Raw genomic sequence first — 20,514 nt, forward strand, 5'->3', positions numbered from 1 at the left:
AATAAATAAACATTTAAAAAAATTTTTTAATGGCTGTCTAGGGGCACCTGGGTGTCTCAGTTAGTTGAGCCTCCTTCTCTTGGTTTCAGCACAAGTCATGATCCCAGGGTCATGAGATCGAGCCCCTTGTCCAGTTCCAAATTGAGCATTGCACCTGTTTGGGATTCTCTTTTTCTCTCCTACCCTCTGCCCCACTCCCCCTCTTTCGTGCTTGCTCTCTCTCTCTCTCTCAAATTAAAAAACCAACCAAAAAAAAAAAGTTATAAATTTTCTCCCCAGGCAAGAAGAATATGGGGTGGATCAGGTTTAAATTTATCCCTGTGGCCTGAGAATGTTCCACTGGAAGGGCAAAGACCCCCTGGGCGTGCTGGGGGATGCCAAGCCCTATGTTTCTCTTACAGGGCATGGGGTTGGAAAAAGTAAGGGAGAGTGTTAACATACACCTGGGTGTGTATACATGTGAGGCTGTGTCTGTATGTGTCTGAGTGTAAACGTATATATGTTTATGTGTGTGAGATACAGAGAAAAGAGTGTGAGTGTATTTCTGTGAGCGCACGAGTGTGTGTTTATATATCTGTGTATGGGCAGGTACGTGTCTGTGAAATCCTTGTCTATGTGTATGTGAGTACAGGGTGTGAGTGTTTGCTTTCACCTGGCCTTGACTTTGCGGGTAGAGTGGAGGCTTCCCAAAGCTATGGGAAACCTTTTTCTTTTTCTTTTTTACAAGCCCTCAATAATCCTCTTACTTTCTATGCCTGGGCCTCTCTCTTCTTTTACATTCTCTTTGGACCTTAAAATGGGCAGAAAATCCCAAGGGAGTCTTTCAAGGTTGTTGATAAGCGTCAGCAAAAGGAAACTCTCAGACCACCACCAGGCCTTCCCACTTTCACTCTCCCTCTGGAAGAAGATGCCAGCCCCTTCCTGTGCGTGAAGGCAGGCTGTCCAGTCTTACCCAGCTTCCAGATTTACCTCTCTGTGACCGCTGAGAGCTCTGAGCATTTCTCCATCAGCAGTTTCTCAATCTGTAGAAGAAATAGATCAAGTTTACTCAACCCAACAAGCATTGGTTGAAGATCAACAACTATATGGGGTCTTCTGGGGTATAAAGATGAAGAATCAAATCATCCGATTTTGCAAATAGATACATAAACTGTAACACAGTGTCGTATGGATGGCAAAAGACACCATCATCAGCTGTTTGAGAGCTCAAAACAGAAAACAAGCACTTAGTTAACGCTGGGGGATCTAAGAAGCTTCAGAGAGGAAGGGACATTTGAGCTGGGCTTCAAAGGATGAATAGAAGTTTACTATCTGTAAAGTGGGACAAGGAAAAGGGTAAAGCACTAAGATGGGAAGTGAAAGCCAGAGGGGGATTTTCAATGGTTCACTATGGGCTTGGAAAAGATTCAACATCAGAGGCTTTGGAATCAGAAAAACCTAGACTGAATTCTTACACCACTCACTGCATAACTCTGGGCAAAGTACTTAGGATTTCTGGGTTTGTTTCCTCATGTATAAAGGAAGGACAATAATACTAACCAATATTTTTCATCAACTATTTTAATGCATTAGTCCTCACAACACAACTATGAAAAAAAATACTATTATTATACTCATCAGGGTGATGGAACTGGGGCACAGAGAAGGTAAGTAACTTGCGAAGGTCACACAGCAGGGCTGATACTTGAACCCAGACAGTCTGACATTCCAGTGGGTATACTGAACCACTGTATGGCTTCTCACAGTGGTTATGTCTGCTTCTCATGCAGTAGAGGTTAAATGAGATGTGTGCAAAAACACCTAGCTCGATGCCTAGTGCATGGTAGGTACTCAGGAAAGGTCCTCACTCTCTTCCCTGATTTTTGGAAGGAGGAGGAGGCCCTGGAGCAGGAAAAGTTCAAACTCCACACACTTCACACCCACCCTTCTAGAAGGTACCTCCCTTCCAAGTGCCCGCGCACGCCCAGCCCCGGGCAGCTGACCTGGCCCATCTCCTGCGAGGAGCTCCTGCTGACAGCGCTGTACTCGCTGACCATGGAGCGGGCATGGCAAGTCAGACGCACACTCATGCTGTGGACGCGTGCCCAGCGGTCCTGGGCCAGCTTCTGCCCGATCCTGCGCAGCTCAGTGCTGATGACCCAGCCCCTCTTGAGAAGCAGCTGCAGGGGGTCTCCGGGGCCAGGGCCGCCGGCCAGGATGAGGTCGCTCTGTGCATCTTCCTCCAGGCTGATGGGCTTCGCCTGCAGGACGCACATGCACTCACACTCGGTCATGAGCTTCAGGTCCTCCATCCAGCGCTGGACCGAGTCCACCTGCATCAGGTGCAGCCTGCAGCCGGGAACAGCACCACGATGGCTGTCAACACTCCACGATTTCCAAAGGTTTCCGTTTCAGGCCATCTGATGTTGACTAAACATCTACTCTATGCTCATCACTGTTTCTTGTGTTCACTTACCTTAACCCTCTTGTTTTCCATTATCTCCAATTTGCAGATAATAAGACTGAGGCACAGAAGTCTGGGGAGCAGATGACCGGACAAACAACAGGCAATGAAGTCTGGCACAGTAGCAGATGATATTTACAATAAGAAGAAAATGGAGGGGTGCCTAGGTGGCTCAGTCGGTTAAGCGTCCGACTCCTGATTTCAACTTAGGTCATTATCTCTCGGTCCGTGAGTTCACGACCCACGTCAGGCTCTGAAGAGCCTACTTGGGATTCTCTTTCTCCCTCTCTCTATCTGCCCCTCCCCTGCTCTCTCTCTCTCTCTCTCTCTCTCTCTCTCAAAATAAATAAATAAACTTTTTAAAAAAGAAGAAGAAGCAAATGGAAATAGCCTACATATCAAATATTGGTTATGTTGTTATGTAAGCTATCGTACAGCTACACGGCTATCTAGATGGTATGCACTTATTGGAAATAATGCTTTCAAAGGGTGCTCCAAAACTAACATGATTAGAAAGGGGATAGAGAAGCTGGACAAACATACGATCATTGTGTTCTAGAGATAGAGGATGGAAGCAACCTGACAGAAGAGCTTCTAAGAGGCAAGGAATGAACTAGTCACTCACTCACTGACGCATTCACTCCATAAACACTTCAGCGGACAGCTATTATTTCTGTCCTTCTAGCAACCTTCCTCCTCCTTCTGTCAATAACAAAGGCAAGTTACATGCTGCCTCCTGGTGAGACAGCCCAGGCTTCAGCTGTTCCTTCCTCCCAAACATAGGGGTTATGAGCTGCTGAATCACAGCACCTGGGACCAGCACGTGGCACAGAGGACGTGTGTGGTGCTGGGCAGGGAAAAGCTCTGGACCCCTCCAGCGGGACACACTCACACCCCCTTCCTTCAGGCCTGGACCCAGAAGAGCCATGTAAGAGCTAGGAAGGGAGAAAAAGAGAATCGGTGCCACCAACTGCCTCCGGCCCGGGCCCTTCCCGGGAGGCCTGATTAAATCCCAGACTCACATTTTTGTCACCCCTTCCACTCCCATCTCACATGGAGGCATACTCTATTCTTGTTCTTTAAGATCTTTAAGAATTAGAAAGAAAGTGGGATTTCAGAAGCTGTGTTAATTAAAATCCCAGTTGATTTATCGCTTGGCTGGTAAGAGAAATGGAATGACAAAACTATTGATTTCTCTAGTATCTGCGTTATTTGTGCCTATGAGTGTCTGTGTTTGTGGATATGAACTCATTTGGGTGTCTGTCTATATTATCTGTATGCCGATGTCTGGGTGTCTGGCTTGGAACTTGTATATCTCTACCTGCGCAAGTAGTGAGCTGATTGTGTGTGTTTACAAGCCTTGCATCAGATAAACTCGATGACTAAGAACAGCTTGGATGGGGCTTGAGCGTGGGCTGCATTTCATGACTCAATCCCAAAGAAGAAAAGTATAGACAAAGTAACTTTGCGGTGGAGAACCCTGATACATCACCACCCTACTCAAGTGATCAAAACGCACCTCACTGCTGACCAGCCATGCTGACAGCATGTGCTTCTGATATGATGCGATGAGAAGGGCTTCTTCCCCCAAAACACATAACCTTAGTCTCATCATGGGAAAGGCATCATGGACCGACTGAGGGACATTCTACAAAATAGCTGACCGAGTACTCCTCAAAACTGTCAGCATCATCAACAACAAGGAAACACTGAGAAACTGTCATAGAGTAGAGGAGACAAAGGAGACGTGATGATTAATTATAACAGGATATCCTGGATGGAATCCTGAAATAGAAAAGCACCTTCGTGGAAAACTAGTGGAAGCCGTATAAAGTCTGGGGCTTAGTTAATAGTAACAGACCAATGGTTCTTCCACTGTGATAAACGTACCATGTTCACTGAAGGTGTTAGCAATCAGGGGGACTGGGTGTGGGGTATACAGGAACAGTCTGTTCTATCTTTGCAACTTTCTGTAAATCCAAAACTATTTAAAAATTTTAAGTTTCTTTATAAAAAAAATGATGCTTGGGGAGAAATGTGGACTCCAGCTGACAGGTCTGAGGGTTCCTTATTTCATTCCCCCCCAGGAGGAACTGCACTTCTGTTTGCTTCTTCCCCAACCAGAAGCACAGGCGGAGACCGGATGTCTCTCTGGCATTGTGTCATGAGCCTCACAGAAAGGAGACCTAGAGAAGCCAAGCCCCAGTGGACACGTGGAAGCTGGCCAAGGAGCCAGGAGTGGAAAACTCCCTCAAAGAACCTGGAAGTGGAAGGAAATGGGGTCCCCAGTTGGGTTAGGGGATGAAAGCTGTTCTCGGGTGAAAGGAGCATGGCAAACCTGATGGGCTCTGTCTTCCAGTTGGTCCCATGATCTTCCCTGGAGCCCACCAACAGGTGCATCCCAGGCAGGCCTCCAGGGTCCGCATCATCCGTGCTTAGCTACCTCAGGGACATTCGCTCTGGTGGAGTCAGGCCTTCAGGTGGCCCATGATGATCCTGCTCCCTCCTTAGCTGCCTGAATAGGCTTTGAACCAGAGCTTCCTTGGGTTGGAACAGACTACTACATCAGAGCCTTGAGCATAAGAAAATGCCCAGGCCAACAAGGCTTGCACATTAACATGTGGAGGGCATAAAGAGCTGGCTCTGATGCTTATAATCTGTGTGGCTGAAGGCAAGCAGCTGCTGATTTTTTTTTTCTTTTTCTTAATTTTTTTGAGATAACATATGTACATAAAGATGAACAAATTATATCAAGCTGCAGTTTGATGAATTTTCATAAGGTCAACACACTCGTGTATCCAGGAATCAGATGAGAAATATCACCAGCATCCCTGTAGTCTCCCTTGTGCCCCCTTCTGGTCACTCCCCAACCAGGATAACTGGTAACCTGACTTTTTTTTTTTTTTTTAACAACGTACATTAATCTTTTCATTACATTTCTTAACCTCTCTGAGCCTCAATCTCTTTATCTGTAAAAATATAATAGAACCTTCCATATAAGGTAGATGAGATAATTAAATCAAATGGTGAATGTGAAGGACTTAAGACATCACATGGCATAAAGAAATGTTCAAAAATGTTAGTTCTCTGCTTCCCTTCCTCCATGTAACGCTTGAACACCTACAGTAATTACTGTAAAAATGGCTAGAATTTATTGAGTACATTCCACATGTTGAGCACTATGCTAAGTGCTTTACATGAGTTGTTTGATTTACTCTTCAAGACAAGTGTCCGAGCAAGTATTATTATTGTCCCCATTTTACAGATGAGGAAATGGAGACGCAAGGAAGTAAAATCACTCAGGGGAAAAGTAGTAGCTCTGACACTGAAACGTTATCTCTATCACTCCAGAGTCACTCCAGAGTCTACACTTAACTCCTTTGTTTTACTGCTTCCCACTCTGGCCACCCATCAAAACAAAACCAAAACCAAAACAAAAACAAAAACAAAACACACACATATACAAAAAGAAGAAGAAGAAGTCGACAGAGAGGAGCGGAGAGCAAGAGGAGACAGCCTTCACACTGGGACCCAGGAAGGGCAATGTTCCCAAGCAAGGACTTCTGGGGCTGGTTATGAGCAATAGGAAGATGAAAGGGAGCTGTGAGCCACTGACTCTGCCTAAAGCTCTGTGGTAGAGGGTGGACCAGGATCCTGGGACCCAGAGCTGCGATTGCTGCTTTCAGGCCAAACCCACTCCAGCCTGCCCCACTGCAGAAGCCGCCTTCCAGGGTGACAGCCACAGAGATGAGGACAGACAGGGGCGCCTTTGGGGAAAGCAGAATCTGGTTTTCTTTAAGAATGGGCTTAAAATAACTTCCATTTCTAGAGATTGTTTAAACAGATACCTCCTCTTTCTCCCCCAAGGAGCAAACAAACATACTGAGAAGAATAAACTGAGAAGATTAGTAAGCCCATGGATCCCTGCCTCCTCTTAACCCCATCCAGTGACTGGGCCTCAGGTCCCATCAAGCAGGCCCCTTAGGTCCAGGGCCAAGTCCAACAGGGCTGGGAGGACATCAAGAGGTTTGGACCCCCTAGCAGGTGGAAGGGAAAGTGGGCTGGCTGCTCAAGACAAGTATATGCCTCCCATTCAGCCTGACTTTACCCAGTGTGCTTTGCACCCAAGCTGCCCAAGTTATAACTAAACCATTGGGATGATAATAGAATTGTGTTTAGAGAAAAAAAAAAAAAAAATATATATATATATATATATATATATATATATATATACATATATATATGTATACACACACACACACACACACACACACACACTTACATACATACATACATAGCAGCTCAGAAGGCAGAGGAAAAGGGAAGGTAAACAAAAACCACTAGTAATAATAATTAGTATTTATTGGACCCTTAGAGTACCCCAAGGGTTGTGCAATTATCATGCATTATTTTATTCTCACAATAACTTGATTAAGTGTACTTTTTCCTTGTCTCCACTTTACAGATGAAAATACAGAGGTGCAGAAGACTTACATGACTTAAGAGAGCCAGAGCTCCCCACAGGCAACCCGATTCCAAAGCCTATCTCCCTACTGGCCACACTCTATAGTTCCTCCACCAGTCCCTATCTCCCACCAACTTTGAGATGTCCTCAAAGGCAGGTACTGACTTAGCTCAGCATCACCAGCACTCAGCACAAGGCCTGACACATAGTATGAATCAATAAATATTTACCAATCAAGTAAACCAGAAACTGCCTGGGAAACATGGATTGTAAGCCTTGCCACACCAGCTGGGGATATTTCCTGAACTTATTGGGGTGTTATAAGATGGGCACGAGTGCTCTGGCCTGGAACATAAGAACCCCCTGAACTCACCCAGTCCTCTGTTCTGGATTACATTTCGGGAGATGTGGATTCTATCTTTGGCTGGTACGTCAGGCAAAGCATAGGTGAGTTCCCCGTAATGAGGTACAGTTTAAGACTTGGGTTAGTACATTCCACAAAAGACACCATGATAAAAATTTTTGTTTTAAATAGAAATACTTGAAAGGTGCCTGGGTGGCTCTGCTGGTTAAGTGTCTGAATTTTGATTTTTGCTCAGGTCATGATCTCACGGTCTGTGAGATCAAGCCCCGTACAGTCAGCATGAAGCCTGCTTGGGATTCTCTCTCTCTGTCCTCCCCCTGGAGTCTCCCTCTCTCTCTCTGTCTCTGTCTCTGTCTCTGTCTCTCTCTCTCAAAATAAAAAACTAAAATAAAATAAATTGAAATAAAAAGAAATACTTGAAGCAGGTGTCAGTAGAAGCAGAGAAATCTTCTGCACAAGTCATTTTACAAACATGACAATATTCCACGGAGCAGTGCTCGAGTTGCATAAAGCTTGGACCCTTAGTAACCACAGTCCCAGTTCTCAGAACTTGCAGGCAAATGGTAAGGTGTGGATATATACACTCAAGCTCTGGGGGAGTGGCTAAAGGGAGATCCTAGCTCTTTCAGGAAGTGCCTGTCCCCATATGACACCAGTAACAAACAAAATATTCTCACCCAGTTCAATAAGGCTTAAAACAGTAAGTAGTACCTCTCAGACAATCCCTGATCAACCAGATTCACTGAAACACTACTGATGTTGACCATGTGCCAGGCTTTGTGCCGGTGAACGCTGCCCTTAGGACACTCACACCATCTAAGAGGAGAGACAAACATAAATAAACATAACCCACCCACATTCTCATCCCAACACCATGCGCCATACATCCCCACTGCTCACCTCCTATACACTTGACCCTTGAACAACCCAGATTTGGACTGCACAGGTCCATTTAAATGTGGATTTTTTTTTTTTTTACAACACAGTACTGTAAATGTATTTTCTCTTCCTTATAATTTTCCTAGTAACATTTTCTTTTCCCTAGTTTATTGTAAGAATATAGCATATGATATATATATAATATATACAAATTATATTTAATTGTTATATAATTAACATATAATTATATAAATTATATATAAGTATATATATATTTATATAATTATATATAAATAAATTAAATATAATTTAATTATATAAATGTATATACAAATTATATACAATATACATTTATATATATTTATATATATAAATATATAAATATATTAAATATTAAATATAATATTAAAATTAATATTAAAATATTAAATATATTTATATATTTATATATAAATATAATTATATAAAAATATATAATTATATATAAAATTATATATATATTATAAAATTTATAAATATATTTATATATTATATAAATATATTTATAAATATATATATTTATATAATATAATTATATTTATAATTAATTATAAATATATAAAAATATTTATAATTAATTAATTAAACTAATATAATTATAAAAATATATTTATAATATATATAAAAAATATATTTATATATATGTATATATATATACAATTTATATACAATATATAAAATCAAATTATGTGTTAGTCAGCTTTATGTTATCAGGAAGATTTTCAGTCAATTAAGCTGTTAACAAGTTTTGGAGGGGTCAAATTTATATGCAGATTTTCAACTGTGGGGGGGGGTCGGTGCCCCTTACCCCTGCATTGTTCAAAAGTCAACTGTAGATTCTCCCCCAAATCTATCATCTTTTCTTCTGTTAGCACCGTTACACAGAGTATTACTCTGGCTGTCAGGTCCTGCCAGGCCCACCCAGCTTGGCTACCGTTCCTTCTGGGTGCCATCATGCTGACTCCACCAGACAACTCAGGCTGGTCACAGCCACCACTTAGTCTCTTCCTGCTGCATCTTCTAGATACCATCGTGCCACCATCAGAGCCAGGCATGCCACTGGGTCTCCTAAGCATCATGTGGCTTCTGTTGGGTATCACTGTTCCCATGACAGCATGACCTCTGGAGCCAGATTGCCTGGATTAAATCCCAGAGGAGTCACTTGCTACCCGCATAACTTTGGGCAAGTCACATAACCTCTCTGGGCTTCAGTTTCCTCACTGGTGGAAAGGAAATGGTAGCAGCACCGTGCCCCCAGGCTTTCTGTGATTATGAAGTGAAGTGGATGGGTACACGTACATATACATGCACACGTGCAAATATATGTGTGTACGTGTGCTGAGAATAATGTCCGACAGGAAGTATCACATGTGTTAGCTCTTATTAGAGCAGTTTCAGTTAAAGCAGCTGTATCATCAGAACTTAATTACTTAAAAGTAGAAAAGTAAAGAAAATTCTGGTAAGAAGGCAGTAGTGACCACAGTTTTTAATTTTTTTTAACGTCTATTTATGTTTGAGAGGACAGAGAATGAGTGAGGGAGGGGCAGAGAGAGAGGAAGACACAAAATCTGAAGCAGACCCAGGGCTCAAACCCACGAACCGTTGAGATCATGACCTGAGCCGAAGTCGGACGCTGAACCGACTGAGCCACCCAGGCGCTCCGTGACAGCAGTTTTTAGATCTCTCTAAATCCCCACGTGAAAAATTGACAGAACAGCAAAGATAACAAAACCAAAGCCCTTTGGATAAACACTAGATGATAAAAATATCCCCGCAAACCTCAAAATATCAGCAGCTGGGGACCAAACACTAACAGCCACAAGACCTTCTCAGTATCATCTGTACAAGAGGAAAAAGGAGGACCCAATAAGATAGCGTTTGATGAATATGAGAGACCAGAGCCCGCAGGATATTTATTGGAAAGCACAGCATGCCAATTCCAGAAGAGTGGCTGAAACCTGAAGGGGATTTCCCTCTCCAGTAGCAAGTGCATGCAAGGCGCCTACTAGGAACTCTCAAAAACAGCCTAACAGGAATCTCTTCTACAACGAAGAAGTGCCATGTGAAGAAGAAACTTCTGGGGGCAAAATCAAAACTGGGCAGGACAAAGGCCTCAGAATCAAAGGCGAGAGCTGTTCATTCAGATCCGTGTAGGAGGTGGAAGGAGAGCCAGGAACTCTGGGAAAAGCAGAGCACCCTACTTTGAACCTGACACGGAAACAGAAGAGGATGGAGGTCAATGGATTTAGAACAGCTTTCCTGAACCCCGCCTCCCTCGCAAAGTGCATGCCAACTAATTTCACATAAAAATGAGCAACGCAAAAATTATCCAGGTCTCACCCCATGCATGGTTATTTTTAAAAGAGAAGAAATAACAAAATAATATCCCTACAATGAGAAAATTCCAGGAAAATGTACTCACAAAACAGAAGGAAACTAAAATGTATACACGATTTCAAAATAAGCTTAACATTTTAAAAAATGATATAAGATGTGAAAGAGAAGCATGAAACCTCAGCTATCTTAACGAAAAGAATTAGAAACAAAAAGAAAATGTCATTTTAGAAACAAAGACTACACAAGGTGAAAACATGAGATAATGCCTTACGAAAATCAAATGCAAAAAAGAAACAAAAATGTTTTAAATTAAAAGAAAATGAAGACAGGGGTGCCTGGGTGGCTCAGTCGGTTAAGGGTCTGACTTCAGCTCAGCTCATGATCTCACAGTCTGTGAGTTCGAGCCCCACATCGGGCTCTGTGCTGACAGCTCGGAGCCTGGAGCCTGCTTCAGATTCTGTGTCTCCCTCTCTCTCTCTCTGCCCCTCCCCGACTCATACTCTGTCTCTGTCTCAAAAATGAATAAACAGTAAAAAAATTTAAAAAAAAGAATTGAATTCAAATTTACTGCATAAATAAATAAAAGTTTAAAAAAAAGAAAATGAAGACAGAAATTAAAAGGATTTGTGAGGATGTGACAAATATTAAAGATACACAAATAAGACCCAATATATATACAATAAGAGTTCCCAGGGAAGGAACCCAAAACACGGCAACAAAATACATGTGAAAGGCTATAAGTTAGGAAAACATTCCTGGGGAAAAAACACTGCTTGAACTACATATTGAAAGGCCATATTCCATACGTAAAAAGAAATATACAACACCTATTCTACTAAGATTATCGGACTTTTAAAAAGAAAGAAAGGAAATGCTTTGTGCATCTAGAAATAAGTGCATGTTACTTGAAAGGGACAGGAAATTATGTTATCATCAGATTTTTGTGTGTAAGAGCAATGCTTTATACTAGAAAATAAGTAGAAGGACATACTTAAAATACGCAGAAAAATAAAGTGTGAGCCGAAGACCTTCCATTCTGCAAAATCACTTTCGAGTATGAGAGGAGAAGGAAATGACACCAGTGCGATGCTGGAGGACAATCATTCCAGATGGTCCTTGATCCCAGATGCTGATTCACACCAATGATGAATAAGAGGGACAGTCAAAGCTGAGCCCCAGACTTTTCACTTGTGCCACAGAATGGAGAGGAGAAACAAGTTCAGAAGACAGTTCAATTTGAGGCACGTTGAGTTTAGTGAGCCCATTTATCCTTTGGTGTCCAGTCCCTTTCTCTGGGCTGTCCTCCTGTAGCACTTTCCAGAAATATCCAGGTGCTGCCAGGATCCATGCAGGATATGTGGCCCACATACGCAACACAAATCCCACCATGAATGTTCACTCACTAGACATCTCCTTAGTGTCCACTAGGTACAGGAACTGTTCTCGCTGCTTGGGACACATGGGTGAGCAACACAAACAAACATGTCTGCCTCTCCCTCTAGAGCAGGGGGAACAAATATAGTAATAACAAATATAATAAATGAAAATGTTTGTGGTATGTTAAAAGCAGATCATTTCTATCGGAGTTAGAGTAAGTATGGACGAAGGGTGCCTGAGTGGCTCAGTCGGTTAAGCGTCCAACTTTGGCTCAGGTCACGATCTCACAGTTTGTGGGTTCAAGCCCTGCAGCAGGCTCTGTGCCGACAGCTCAGAACCCCTGCTTCGGATTCTGTGTCTCCCTCTCTCTCTCTCTATCTCTCTCTCTCAAAAATAATAAAACATTTTAAAAAATTAAAAAAAGAAAAGAATAAGTATGGATGAGATTGTCACATGGGAGGCAGGGAGGTTACTGCCATTTTAAACAAGTGGTCAGGCTCACTGAGAAAGTAAGACATGAGCGAAAACCTCAAGACGGTGACAGAACGAAGCTGACTGAAGTATGGGTACTGAGCAATCCAGGCAGAGGGCCCGGGCAGTGCAAAGGCCCTCCTTGGGAGTATGCCGGGTTTGTCTGAGAAACAGCAGGGAGATGAACGTGGTTAGAGCAAAAGAAAGATTAGTAGGACATGAGCTCAGAGGAGAGACTCAGGCTAGATCATGCAAGGCCTTGGAAGCCACTGTGAGCACCCCAGGTTTCTTTCACTCTGGGCGAAGAGGAGAATTCTTCCTGAACATTGAAGGAATCTTGTCACCGCATGTCAGCTGGGGCCACCAAACCCCTACGCCTCTCTCCAATCCAACCTGGAAGGCTCTCTAAGGTCTTAATAAAAACAACACATAAATTCATTTAAAGTTAACCTAACCTCTGCGTTGCAGTGATTTGTAAACTGTTTACTAAACAGTTAATTCAAGCATAATTATTTATGCAACAAGCTATAAATAATTTACAGTGTGGTTAGGGGATTAACTTCCTCACTAAGGCCCTGGTGAAGCCCCAGCCACTTGGGACTAGAGGAAATGTTGCTTCTCTGATCTTGTCCAAATCTCCCAACGGTTTCGTCGTCCTGCTTCTGTTCCGGCCTGAATCCCGCACTGAGGTGATTTGCTTTCTGTGCATCGGCACTCTGCAACCCTCCATCCCCAACTACTCCCAAGTTCACATTGTCCGTGTAGAGCCTTCACGGCAGATGGTGTTGGGTAGGCTCACAGAAGTCCTATTCTTAACTTGCAGCCGATCCATCCGGGCAACGTGAGAACCAGGAAGGAGGCTTTCTCTCCCTGCAGGGGACTCTGCAGAATGCCCTCTGCACCCACCTATTATGCTGGGCCTGCTCTCCTCCCCTGTATGATCTCTTGTGTTCTCTGCCATTTCTGCATGGACCTTCTGCTCCAGGCTGTAGCAATGGAAAGAGTTTTCAGATTGTTTTCCAGAAATCCCCACTTTCATTGTTCATCCTTATCCACTTTGATATATTGTGGTCCACAGCATTTTCTGTTCATTAAACTGTCCAGTATAACATGGTAAGAGAGTTGATTCTACATTTCAGATATTTCCAAAAGTATGGGTTAGGGGAAATGGTGTCCACCAATATACCCCAAAGCTAATAACTAGGAATAATTTGTGAAGGGGGCATAGATAATGCTACTGTAGTCACTTTGGCCCATCCATTTCTCCAGGTTGTGGCCTTCCATCAATCTATTGGAGGGTTTTAAGGCAGGGAAGAGATCTGACCACTCTAAAACAATCAGCTTAAAATAAAAAATCTAGCATACTTCAAGCATGCTATAAAGAAAACTTTATTGAGTACCTTGCGTGAGCCGAGCACATATCAAGTGCTTGCATGTACCATCTCGGTCTTGTATTCACAGAAACACTATTTCGTATCCCCATTTCACAGAGGAGGGGATTAATTCCTACAGCTTGTCAATGGCAGAACCTTGACTTCCCTCCAGGTCGGCTAACTCCAAAGCCTGTGCTGTCACCTATTCCCAGTCTTTCCAGGACCCCAGTGGGGTACATTGTTCTTTCTGTTTCAGAAAGCCAAGGAACTTGAATTTGGCTCCAGGTAACTGTTTCCAATCCAATAAGCCAATATGTTCATTTGACAGCTGCCCACTCCTGATGAGTCAGAGCCCATCTTGTTAACTCTGTCAAATGCAGGCATTTTAGATGTCTCCTGAGGGATTGGGGGGGGGGGGTTGCTAATTAACAGTCCCTGTCCTTTCATTAACTAAGGAATGACTCATTTCTTAACCTCTTAAAAGGATACACGTGTGTATAAGCATGGCCAGTGTACGTAGGAGAGCCAGTAGGACAGCACTAACACCAAGAACACCTCATGAGACGCCATCACCCGTGTTCTAATAGCCTTGCACCTTTGCACATGGCATTTGCCCTCCCGGAGCCACAGTTCCCTGACCTGCTTTCCCCCTCAGTCCTAACCACTGTCCCAGCCACACTTAGTTCTTTCACTCCCTCTGCTGTCACTTCCGGCCTCCCAGCCTTTGCACATGCTGGCCCCTTTCTCCCCATCTCCTCTTCACCTTGCTGATGGCTCCACATCCTTAAAATCTGCCTAAATGTCTCTGCTGAAGTAGGTTTCTCTGACTCCTAGATGCGCTTGTGTCCCCCGTGTCTGTTTTACCCCGTCTTTCCCCCCATTGTGATGCAGGTCTCAACTGTTTCACTGCTGGACTATTAATATCTGCTTCATTCACCAGACTATAAGGGCAGGGCTCGCGTCCATCATGTGCTCCCTCCATGTCACCCCGAGCAGTGGACCAGATACGCTGAGGACGGGATGCTGGGCGTATGTGTGTGGCACTGAACGAAGCAGGAAATGGGAATAACATTAACTGGTACCACCATCCTGCCTCACTGGCTTGTGAGAGTCGAGATGAAACCGGTAGTCATTATTGCCAACCTTTACCGAGGCTGGGCTTCGTGTCATCTCTCATGTGGATGGCTTCAGGTGCATTATCTTATTTATTTCTCATAATGCCCCTAGGAGGAGGGGGTTCTTACTGTCTTATTTTTACAGTTGAAGAAACGAAAGCTTGGAGAGGGAAAGTGAACTATGTGACATCGCCCTGCTTGTAACTGGCAGAGCCGTGCTCTGACCCAGCCCATCACACGCCAGACCCCACATCCTTAAGTGCTACTCTAGACTCTAGGAAAGGCCATGCCCTGTCCAAACGGCACACTTAGCACTGTCAGGTAATAATTATACATGCATTCTCACGCAGAAGAACTCAGCTTTAGTCTGCCCTCAGCCTTCATGGCTATCACACAGAACCTGATGCGTAGACTGAAAAGGGTTGAGCTTTGTCTTTCCCATTCTGTTCTCTTCCTCTAAGGAGAGGCTTTTCATCTGCCAAAGTGGAACGTTTAGGAGAATTCACAGATGGAATGTGTCAGGTGCCATCCGGGTACCTCTGGTAGTGCTTGGAAGTGCCAGTGACAGTAGAAAATCACCACTAGAGGGTTTCCAAGAGCTGGTCCACACTACGGGCAAGCCTCCATAGACTCAACGGCCTCCAGTCCCCACCACTAGGGCTCCTCTCCTCCACCACACCCTTGCTCCCACCCCCAAGCCTCGGGCTCTGACCAAGGTTCTCTATCCCCAGTTGTGGGCAGACTGAGAACCAAAGATCCTTCACCTCAGGCTGCACTGGAGGGGCTGCCCTCCTAAAGCACCCCTAGAGGTAGAGGCCAGAAGTTGCCTGTCCCATCAAGTTCCACGGCCAGCGCATGATGGGGCCAGGCCTGGAGCCCTGATGTCCCAGCATTGTCTGTGTACCTGCTCACCAGCCTGTTCTAGGAGCTGAGGACAAAGCCAACCAGGAGAAAATTCCAGCACTCACGGAGCTCAGCTAAGACCCCAAACAGGCAAGAAAGCACCAGGAAACCTCGTAGTCATTTCAACAGTAGCCAATGTGCAACGAGCCAGGAAGTGCTATAAGCCCTCTCCATGTATTATCTCTTTTAATCCTCCCCACTAACTGGAGAGAGAAAATTATTATTGCCTCCTTTCACAGACAGGCAGACTTCTGTGAGGAGAGTCATATGGTGGAACTGGGGGAGCCATTACTCAGACCAAGTCTCTAGAGTCTAGAGTCTCTGCTCTTATCAACTAAATAGCACATTACCATCACGAAGCCATCAAGAAGCTGTGAGCAGGATAGCCGAGGACCACAGGAGACAGAGGGCCTGACTTGGCCTGGGAATATGTACACAAAGGAAATGACATTTGCCCTGGTTCTTAGAGAAGAGGAGCAGGTCAGGATGACAAGGGCAAAAAGACTGTTGGAAAAGCCTAGAGGCATAAAAATAGAGATAGAACAAGGAGTTTCACTGGATTCAAGCATGGTGGTGGGGGGGGGGGGGGGGTTGAGGGAGTGGCCGGGAAGGGTCAGGTGATCAAAGACTCTAACTTGATTCAGAATTTGGGTTTAATCCTAAAAACAATGTGGAGCCACTGAAAACACTGTAGAGCAGGACAGTGACGTAACTGTGCAGAGAGTCAGTAGAAAACTGGACGAGAGCAAAGTGAACTACTAGACAGAAGGCTGACCTACCAGGAGACGGTAGGCATAAAACAGCAAGAAGATAGAAGCCTGAACTTGGCAGTGATGCCGGAGAGAAAGAAGTGGGAGGTCTGGGAGGGAGATGAGAGGATGTGAGGGTGAAGTGAAGGAGGGAAGGCAATGCAGGCTCCTCGGTGGCAGGAGGCCTGGGCGACCGCTGCTGTCCTGGCTGAGATAGAAAACCCATCGAGTGAAGAGCTAGTTCTCATTTTGTTTGGTTTTAGGAGAGGATGACAAGTGGGGTACACAAGGTCACAGCAGATGTGGGGGGCAGGCCCTGCAGAGAGGTCCATCAAAGAGGCCCTACGCTTTGCCAGGGAGGAGACGAGGCCCGGCGAACCCGGCCCCCGCCACAAGCCAGTCCACTCCCAGCCGCGGCCACTGTGCCGCCACATAATGAGCTCCTCTTCTCAATTTTAGAGTCTAGGGACTGCAGCTCATTAAGGTTTGGCCTGTGTTAGAGTCGAGCATCCCGTAATTGCAGAGCTCGCCTGACTCCCTGTCATTAGCTCTCTGGTTCCCTGGGCTCCACCTCCCCTCTTGGATTTGCTGATTGACCCCAACATAGAACGGCTGGCTAAACAGGGCAGCTCTCATTGCGTGGTGGGGACTGCCTGCTGTCCCCGAACCTTGCAGCTCCCAGGGTTCAACCGTCCTCAGCCATGAACTTTGAGCTGCCATTCCCCTATGCATGAAATCTTTCCTTTGCAAGTACAGACGACTGATCTGATTACTCACACAGAGGAAAGGAATTGAAAATTAAGGTCAAAGCAGATGGACTGGCAATGAGTCACATTCCCTTCATGGTGGAAAACCACCACAGTCAGGACACGTTAGGGGCTCTGGCCAAGGAGCCTGAGGGGCCAGGGACCAGGACTAGGGTTGGATTTTCTCGGTCTCCATTGTGAACTGGAATCTGAGCCTGATGCTGTCAAGACTGCCCCCATGCCTGGGGCAGGGAGGGCATCCCACACAGTGAATGGGGCTCCCGGTGCCCGCCCAGTTCTCATCAGAGCCTCTGAGAGAAACAGATGCCTACTCCCTGAGTAACCCTCTTACTCTCCAATGGCAGCTTTCCTGGACATCTGGAAGAAGGTGACCAAGACCTAAAATCTGGGTTTTCTGCAGTCTGGCAGATTCCAGACACAGAGCCAGATGTAACCACAATCATCTCTACATACCAGGGTACTGGTAGGATGATTCTTTTCTTTAAGCTGGAATTATCCAGGGTGGAGGTGGGAACAGGGGAAGGGCACAGCATAGTCTTGTACCAAGAAATTGCCAGTGTGAAAACAATGAGACCCCTAAAATATTCATTCTAAAGTCAGAGGGAATTAACTACCCACACAGCAAGCAGGGAGGTTTATCGACAACAGAGCACCTTCAATGTACCAAGCACTCCCTCCTTCAGCCCTTAACAGCACTCCGATGGCTGGAGATTACCATCCCCATTTTATGAGTGTAGACACAGGCTTCAAATCATCACATTTGTCTAAGACCTCACACTAATAGTGATAATAAAGCTAACATTGATCAAGTGTTTATTACATTCTGGGCACTGTGCTAAGGGCCTGATTCCGTCTTAATTGTTCACTTAACCTTCAAAATAATCCCCCGAGGTCCACATAACTGAAATTTGGGAGGTTAAGTGACTTGGCCAAGGTTACACAGTGGACAAGTAGAAATAAGAATCTAGGCAATCTGAGACCAGAGCCTTGCTCTTAACAATTATGCTATGCTCTTTGAGGTCTTCAGCAAATGAGCTGAGATTCAAACCCTAAAATGCACAGCCAGGGCCCTCTCTGCTATGGTTAGACTGCCCTTACGTGACATATCGATACCTTTTTAAAGCTTATAATCATTTAAACACTGTGGCGTGTCTGATCATTTTTCAGACCCTTGTCACATTTCTTTCTGGGAGAAAATTGGGTGTGTGTTGTTTAAATTCAGGACAGAACCCCTGGCCCAGTGGCCCCTTCATCACATATGTCTGACAGGTTTGTACCAGAAATACCACCAGAGCTGAGAAGCCAGGGAGACATGCACACAGGGTGAGGAGTGACCCTCTCAGGACTTCAGGCCACAAAGGGGTCCTCTCCCACCCCTCCTTGCCCTGCGCTTCTGCTTTGGTCTCTTAGATTGCCCCCTTCATTCATCAAAGCCCATCACTGGGGAAAGGTAACTGTGCCTGACCCTTCAGATGCCAAAGGGAACAATTTTTCTCAGCTCAGCAGACCCACACCATGGCCCCCAGCTGCTGATACCAGTTCCTCATCCCCAGCTAATCCTACAGGCCTGGCATCCAGCGTTCCCCCAAACCCCAGGGGTTGATAGTTTACGGAGATCTATGCCTACACTGTGGTTGGCTCATTTCAATCTCTTTTCAGTTAGAATGGAACTTTATTCCTTCAAAGTCTGGATATTTGGATTTCCCTGCCCTACTCTATTCTACCTGCTATGTGGAGAGTTCTGTGCAAAAGAACACTTTACCATATGCCAAGAATACTTGGTAATGGCCTCCAAACTTTACTGAGTACCTCAATGTGCCAGGAACTTGGCTGGGTGCTGGGATTACAGAGGGGTTGGTTAGAGGAGAATCTCCAAGAGGGCAGGACCTTCTCTTGCACACTGACACATTCTCTGCCCCCAGCACCATGCCTGGTACTTCAAAGGCACCGATAAGCATTTACTGAATGAGTAAATGAATGACCATAAAGAAGCAATTATGGCTCATTGGGCTCCACATGGCATTTTGAGGTCAGCAGAAAGAATCATGGGAGCAGAGAGAAAGGAGGCTTAGTCCAAGCTCTGATATCTGACAAAGCTCCCCAGGCCAACACTGGACGGGTGCCTTCGAGTGCCCCAGGAGAGGAATCAGAGTTGGAAGATGCTAGGGTTTCTGACAGAAGAAACAGCATGCACAAAGCAGTGGAGGCATGGAGCCACATGCTGGGAAAATGGCAAGTTCTAAGTGTAATCTGGAGAAGTGGAGGTGGAATCAAAAACGAGGAATTCAAATTATTCAAATGTTGGAGTTCTGAGATTCATGGATTTATCTGTATTACATCCCACCAAAGCAGGGCACCCTGTTCCCCCTATAGAACATTTCTCCTGGATATACCAAGGGCTTCCATATAATCCAAATGGGGCACACCCTTAGATGCTGAAAGGGGTTCCTAAGCTAGGGCACCTTGCAGTGTCCATCCCGGCTTCAAGGCAAACACTAGACCTCTTGTGCATTTCATAGGAAGGAATGAGAAGAACTTGCCTTGGTCAATGGGACTGCTTTCTCAGTCCTAGGCTCTAATGTGTGATATTTTTGTCCAGCAAAGGGAACAGACTCTCCAAAACTCATTCACAAACTCCTAGAATATTAGAGCTAGAAGCGTCCTTGGGGAAAATTTGCCTACCTCTTCATTCTCATATGAAGAAACTAAAGCTCAGAGAGGGAGAAAGATTGTCCAAGGACACACAGCAGGTTAGTATACAGCCAGGACTGGGAAGGAGGGAGGGAGGGAGGGAGGGAGGGAAGGAAGGAAGGGAGGAAGGAAGGAAGGAAGGAAGGAAGGAAGGAAGGAAGGAAAGAAGAAGGAAAGAGGAAGGGAGGGGATAAAGGACAAGAGGGCATTCTCTGGTTTCTAGTCCATGTTCCTCACTGCACTGGGTTCTCCCGTAAGAGATTTAATGATGAAACTGTGGATTTTTTTTTCCAGTGAACATAAAACCAAAGACTAAAGTTACTTTTCTTTAGAAGAAAAAAAAAATGTCTCTCCAGCTCTCTGATTCCATCAAACAATTAAATCTTTGGCTTGAACTCAGAAAGAGGATTTAAATTAATCAAGATAAAACTAGCTTACTCTTTCCCTCCAAGCAGCAACTTTCTACCAAAAAGAATGAAGAGTTTGCTGAAGACTGGAGTGCCTTGGGGAAAGGAACAAAATCCAAGCTATTAAATTAATT

The 20,514-nt window shown here is 44.8% G+C and overlaps 1 protein-coding gene across 2 annotated transcripts in view; it reads right to left on the bottom strand.

Moving 5' to 3' along the window:
* Nucleotides 1–20,514, bottom strand: part of INSC (INSC spindle orientation adaptor protein) — a 128,864-nt gene that overhangs the window by 65,623 nt on the left and 42,727 nt on the right. For both annotated transcript variants that reach the window (XM_078433261.2, XM_078433260.2), the window contains exons 3-4: nucleotides 1,983–2,328; nucleotides 970–1,022 (exon numbers count right to left, since the gene is read on the bottom strand). In XM_078433261.2, the coding sequence (XP_078289387.1) occupies nucleotides 970–1,022; nucleotides 1,983–2,328 (399 nt within the window). The remainder of the gene's footprint in view (nucleotides 1–969; nucleotides 1,023–1,982; nucleotides 2,329–20,514) is intronic.

This window comes from Panthera onca, chromosome D1 (genome assembly GCF_046562875.1).
Source record: "Panthera onca isolate mPanOnc1 chromosome D1, mPanOnc1 haplotype 2, whole genome shotgun sequence".
In the NCBI taxonomy this organism is placed as follows: domain Eukaryota; kingdom Metazoa; phylum Chordata; class Mammalia; order Carnivora; family Felidae; genus Panthera; species Panthera onca.